Here is a 6706-nt window from a genome sequence, read left to right as displayed (position 1 = left end):
TCAAGATTCTCCACAAGAAAAACCTTTAAAGATGGGCAAGTATTTTCCCTCATTTGTAATCAGAAAGGCAAATGACAATCATTTGAAACCACCACTTTGTATCTATCAAATTGCCAGAATTTTTTAAAAATGACAATGCCCATTGCACGTGAGTCTGTGATAAAACAGATGCTCTGATACCTGCTGTGTGGGGGTGGAGAGGAATGGAAAACAAATTGGTCTAGTCTTGGGAAGCATTTTGGCAATATGTATCAACAACCTTTAAAATATTTATATCCTTCGCTCCAATAATTCCACTCCACCCTAAGAATTGACCCTCAAAACGGAAAATGCTTCTACACAAAGATATTTGTCATAGGGTGTGTAGTAAAGAATCCGCCTTACCCAAAAAGCAGTCTGGCCTTTGTTCTCTGCTGCAGGAAGGTGAGCTTTTGGACCTTGGGATGTCCTGCCTGGTAAGAGTGCCTTTGTTTGCCTGGGGCCTTGGCCACTGGACAGTTTAACAGTGATTTATGATGGGGACATTGGGCCATGCAGTATCCATTTTACCTCTGGAGGGGCTGGAGACTAAAGATCAGCTGCATGGGCAGTCAACTATGGAGCCCCAACAAAAACTCAGGACGCCAAGGCTCGAGTGAGCTTCCCTGGTTGCCAGTATTCCATGTGCATTGTTACATATCAGTGCTGGGAAAAGGACACTTCCCAGGACTCCATGGGTAAAGGACAACTGGAAACTCCATGCCTGCAACCTTCCTGGACTCTGCCAATTGCATCTCTTTCCTTGGCTGGTTTTAATTTGTGCCCTTTAGCTGTAATAACCCATAACCGTGAGTCTAACAGCTATCAGTGAGTTCTGCGAGTCTTTCTAGTGAATTATCAAACCCCAGAATGGTTTTTGGAACGCCCCCGGACTTGCAATTGGTGTCACAAGTGAGGATGGTCTTGTGCATTGTGCTCCCGCTAACCTCGAACAGAGTTACTTATAAAAGAAAAAAGGGCCGGGGGCAGTGGCGGGCAACTGTAATCCAAACTACTCAGGAGGCTGAGGCAGGAGAATCGCTTGAACCCAGGAGGCAGAGGTTGCAGTGAGCCGAGATGGCGCCATTGCGCTCCAGCCTGGAAGACAGAGCGAGACTCTGTCTCAAGAAAAAAAAGCCTGGGAACAACTGTAATGTTCAATAAGAGGAACACTGTGTGTTTGATACAGCCATTAAAAATAGCACTTATAAAAATATATATTAACATGAAAGCCTGGTGCAGTGTCTCACGCCTGTAATCTCAGCATTTTGGGAGGCCGAGGAAGGAGAATCGCTTGAGCCCAAGAGTTCAAGACCAGCCTAGGCAACATGGTGAGACCCTGTTGCTACAAAAAGTACAAAAATTAGCTGGGCGTGGTGGCGCACACCTATAGTCCCAGCTACTTGGGGGGGCTGAAGCAGGAAGATTGCTTGAGCCTGGGAGGTTGAGGCTGCAGTGAGATGTGTTTGCCCCACTGCACTCTATCCTGGGTGACAAAGTGAGACCCTGTTATATATATATATTTATATGGGAGGATGGCTATGTAACACATCAAACACAAAATGTTGGAGGCATAGTATAATTACTATATACATGTAGAATTCAAAATACATGTAGAATAACATCCACAGAAATTATTTAAAAAATGACAATGAGTAGCTGTTTGGGAGTGGTAATATTATATGATTTTATTTTTGCATTTTCTACTTCCGTATATTTTTCAAATGGTCTACAATACGCTAATATGTGTAGCTTAGTTTGATAACCAGAAGAGTGTGTGTGTGTGTGTGTGTGTGTGTGTGTGTGTGTGTGTGTGTTTTAGTTTCTAATTTCAGCCATACTACAGGTGATTCCATAGCATAAAGGAAGATGGTTCATGACTAGAAACTCCTCAAAACCTCAAATCTGGCTCTGTCACTAAAAATGTCACCAAAAGGAAAGAAAGAGAGATGGAATGTAAGGAAATCTAGGCAGCTGCAGAAGGAACTCTGATGGGCACCACTAAAAAGGGGGAAGGACAAATATAAAGGATGGGAAGAAGAAACAAAGTGAGGACCTACAGAGAAGGTCACATGAAGCCCTGAACAGGGCGACAGGCAGCACTAGGAAAGAGAGGGTCGTGATGACGGATGATGTGAGTCTATAACGGGCTTCAGCCTGGCAAACCCTTTGAATCACTCCCCGGTCAGTACCAACAGTGAGGGCTTCGTTCCTTGAGGGAGGCAAGGGGGTCTTGAGTTGATACTATGCACAAAACACTTTCCTAAATATTGCCTCTATTCTCATGGGCTTCTGTTATTGGCAGAATGGAATGTGAATGAATAAATAAGCTGACTTTTGGTTAAAGAGTGTCAGAAGGCTGAAGCCAGCAATGAGTTGAGACTTGCAAAAAGAGCCCAGGGCATCACAAATGGCGCCTGCTTTTTAAAGTTAAGTTTAGGGCAAGTATAAAAAAACATGGCACAGGCCACTATTTAGGATCAGTAATGATTATCAGAAAGAAGGCAGAAGCCCTCCACCCCTAATTTACTTGTCACTTCTGTCAAATAAAGTCTTTTACCATGAAATGGGTAATACAAATGTTGGTAAGAGGGAATTAAAGCTCCAAGTGGAGAGATGATAAAAAGTGCACCTGTTCTCTCGCCACGCTAATGAATTAAAGTTGATTACCTCGAAGAATTGCTTTCCAGATGTTGATAACCCTTGCAAATGGGACTGGTAAACTGTCAATGATCTTGGAGGCAACCAAGAGAACAGAAGATTTTAGAAGATGAGGATTGGTGCTCTTATAACAAACTACATCCTAGACATAATGCATTGCATTTTATTAAGTATTTTTACACAAATTCTTGTTTGTTCTTCCCAACAAACAAGTACGGTTGGGCCAAATGAGAGGATCAATGTGACCACAAGTAAGGCCCCACCCAGAGGCTCGCAGGTATGATCAGTGGGATGGATAAAATTATTCCATCTATTCTACAGTTGAGGAAGCTGAGGCCCAAGTTAGACTCACCAAAGGTCCCACCGAGAATTCATTCTGCAAATACAGGAGCTATTTATCACCCCCAAGCAAGAGTCTCAGATCCTAAATAACCTCTGAGCACCTAGAAAACAAAATGGTGATCACGGTGATGCTGCATGGGTTCATTTACAACACACACATGCTACATCCAATTGACATCACTTCTGTCTTTGCCATATTAGACTCTTGGATGTGGTCCATCTGTGTTTCAGCAAAGGGCTTCTTACTTCCCTTCTGTGTCAGGCCCAAGGCTAGGCTGTCCCTTAATGGATGGTGGAAGAATGAGGTGCCCACCAGGAAACCCAGAGAGCTGTGTCAGTGAGGCTAACATGAGTCAAGGCAGGCCAGCCTCAGAGCCTGGTTACTATTGAAACCTGCACTTTGTTTTATATTGAGAATGATATTGCTATAGGCAATAGACTGTAACTCTCATACATTGAAGGGAAACTGGACTTACCTGGGAAAAGGCTGGAGAACTCACGAAACTGACGGAAAGGTGGAGGAGCCAGGCAAGGGTGGCCAGAGCTGTCTTGTCAGGGCACTCTCGCTGGAATACAGGCCTCCGAGTGTTGTCTCAGGGCAGGGGGGCTGTCCTTCTACCACCTAATCAAGATTGAAAGTTCAGGACAGTGAGTCCCACTGCATACCTTTAGAAATTATGCCTACCCATCGAGCTTGGAGAAAGGAGGGAGAGAGATGTCATTAAACCTCATGACATGAGAGTGGAGGAGGGCAGATTCTCCAAAGAAAATCAGGGTTATTGCTGGAAATAAGGCAAGTGAGCCACCTTATTGACACTTACGCAGGGCCCATAGCGTAGAGGGCAGCTTCTCGGGAGAACGAGCCTCTGCTTCCAGGGCCCATATTAACATGTGGAGGGACTAATGTGAGAAAAACACCAGAAAATAGATTTTGGTAAAGTACAAGAAAACACTTTCTAAGAGTTGAGCTTTCTGACAAACATGAGCAATTATAGGAGCCAGCAGTGATGTTCAGACAATCATTGCTGGGTTTACCAGCAAAGTTATAGTGAACTCACACATCAGATGAGGAATGGGACTGGGCCACAGAGTTTAGTCCCTGTCAATTCTGAATTTCTTATTCTATCATGAAACAGTGAATGCATGGCCTGGTTTGACAGCAAGAGCAGCATGTAGCATATGAGGGAATATCAATCCTTTACAAAACTCAGAAATTAAAGTTCACTCACGCCACTCCTAAGCTGCTATATTTCATAGTCAGCCTAGCTCCTGACACAGGGGTTCAAAGAAATTGAAGTCTTGTTTTTCTTCATGCCCATGGAGAGCTTGCAGTCACCTGGCTGTGGGCTGCAGCCCTGTGGATGGAAAGCATGCCTGAGTCAGTGCCTCTGTCAGGAGACAGATGGAAGCGGCCACATGACCCCTGGTCCCACATCCATTCCACCAAATGGAGAGACATGACAAGCCTCTTATTTTCAGGACACAGCATCATTGATTATTCCCTGTTAATGCTTCCCTGTCGATGGCGGTTAGGGACTAGAGGGAAATGGAAGGATGTGATATCCAGGCCCCCCAAAGGGAAAATCAATGTGATATGGTTTGATATTTCATCCTAGGATAACCTCTTTCTCTGAGCTCCAACCCACAGGCCACTGTTTCTCTCTCCACCAACTCCACCAGACACTGTCACATCCTTTCACAGTCACCAAAGGACACGGAGGGAGGAGACAGATGAGGAGTGGGCACCAAAAATGATGAAACTCTGCTTTTGTTTTCTTTTAGGAATTTATAGCAACGAAACAGTCTACGGGCTGTGCTGAGACTTCCTAAGCAGTTTCAGATCAGAGGGGAAGAGCCTACTAAGTCAGCTGAAGAAACCCTTGTCTGACTTATTACAGATGCAACCCACAGAACGCTAATCTCAAAGGATGACCTTGGAAAACCGACAACCTAGAAACTGCCTGCCCCCTGGCACAATGCGGAAAGTTACAAGTTCAGAGCAAGAGGTAAAGACTTGTAATGCAGGGAGGTGAGAGGGAGAAAGCAACCTCTTTGTGTACACACACACACGCGTGCACGTGCACACACACACGCGCACACACGCACACACACACACACACACATCAAACACCAAGTATTTATGTTCCCCCTTCCCCCAAAGGAATCCAACATTCAAAACAAAACTCTTATGAATCTTGTATGTAACAGAAAGGGGAATTTTTGTTCCTTCTGGGGTTTCAGGGTAAAGAGGAAACAATACCACTTTATTATCTTTTAAATGGCGATGCGAAACAATAATATCCAGATACCTAAAGCTATGCTCACCCTTTGGTTCCAGACAAGGCGTCTTGTTAGCATTTAACCTCATCAGTGCTGTAGCCACACAGATCCAGAAACTGTGTTAGTTTATTTCGCAGTGTTGCTTCTGGAAAGCTCCAGGTTGTCCACTGCTATTTCCCTTTCACATAGGAGTTGCGCTGGGAGAAGTGAGTAGATGGTTTTCCCTGCTTTCCTTGCTCCCTGAGGACAGGAATCAGGGACTGAGCCCTCTGCCTGGGAGAGGCTGGACCAGGTGACCTGCAACGGGCTTTTCCAACTCTGATTCTACGTAGGGTTCCTGTGGTGCGACTCACGGGGCTGAGCCAAGGAGTCTGTTTTCTGCCTGTTGGGGGAATTGGGCAACTCATGTTTTACATACCTATGCAGTGTGGATATCAATCCTACTGGAGTTCTTGTAAGTAGTAGTTTATCCAATGCATTCATATATGTATAGGATTATATCTGTGTTACTCACAGGAGCTACTGTTTAATATCTTAAACGAAAAGCATACGTCTTCACAGGAGCATGATTCATTTCGTGTTACGCAATTCACAAATGACCTGCAAGGATGCTGCCACTGAAGCTGTGGGTTGCAAACATCCTACACAGTGCTTCTGCACACCCCTGGATTCGTCTCTCCACAAGGAATCAACTTCATACTTTGGGTTCTACCCCATTGGCTGGTCACAATCATTCCTGCCTGAGTCCCTCCCCCCTGGACTCTGGTACTCCACTGATCTCATTTCCCTGCAGCCTGGGGTCTTTCCTCCACTCCACACTGGCCAGTCAGGGGCTCAGGCCTTTTGAGGTTAGGAGAAGAGGGAGAAACACCACACCAGTGATATCGTGTAGGAGGGTGAGTATCCTAATCAGAACAGATGCCGGCCAGAAGACTCAGGGTCAGAATCCCAGTGTATCTGATGCTGTGGAAGTTTCTTTTCAAACAACGTGGTGAATATACATGGCCTGACAGCCTATTCGAAAAGAAAATGCCATGGGCCCTCAAGGATCCCCAAATTGCAGGAGGGCTGGAGCTCTCAGACAGTCCAGGAGGGAGGCACCCTGTGCAATACTTCCTGCTGAGGCCCTGGGCTTAAAGCGGAGCTGGAACTGCACATGCCCTCCGCTCAGCTCTCAGACATCCCCTTACACTCAGAAACACCTCTCCATGCTCACACACTTTTTTGGGCTTTCATTTACCTTGTTTTATTAAATACAATACACTTCCAGAAAAATGCGCAATCATAAGTGTACAGCTCCGTGTACACTCTCTTTTACAAACAGAACTCTCTTAGTTTATTTTGTGCTGCTATAACAGAACACCTGAGACTGGGTCGTTTACAAAGAAGAGAGATTTACTTTTCA

General features: G+C 45.1%; 1 protein-coding gene across 1 annotated transcript in view; it reads right to left on the bottom strand.

Annotated features, from left to right (window-relative positions):
- Positions 1 to 3490: 3490 nt before the first annotated feature.
- Positions 3491 to 6706, bottom strand: part of GPATCH2L (G-patch domain containing 2 like) — a 77294-nt gene continuing 74078 nt past the window's right edge. Inside the window, exon 10 of the mRNA XM_063698047.1 lies at positions 3491 to 3643. Within this exon, the coding sequence (XP_063554117.1) occupies positions 3615 to 3643 (29 nt within the window). The 3' untranslated portion in view covers positions 3491 to 3614. The remainder of the gene's footprint in view (positions 3644 to 6706) is intronic.

The sequence above is a fragment of the Gorilla gorilla genome, chromosome 15 (genome assembly GCF_029281585.2).
Source record: "Gorilla gorilla gorilla isolate KB3781 chromosome 15, NHGRI_mGorGor1-v2.1_pri, whole genome shotgun sequence".
NCBI lineage: Eukaryota > Metazoa > Chordata > Mammalia > Primates > Hominidae > Gorilla > Gorilla gorilla.
This window is presented reverse-complemented; position numbering and strand designations above follow the sequence as displayed.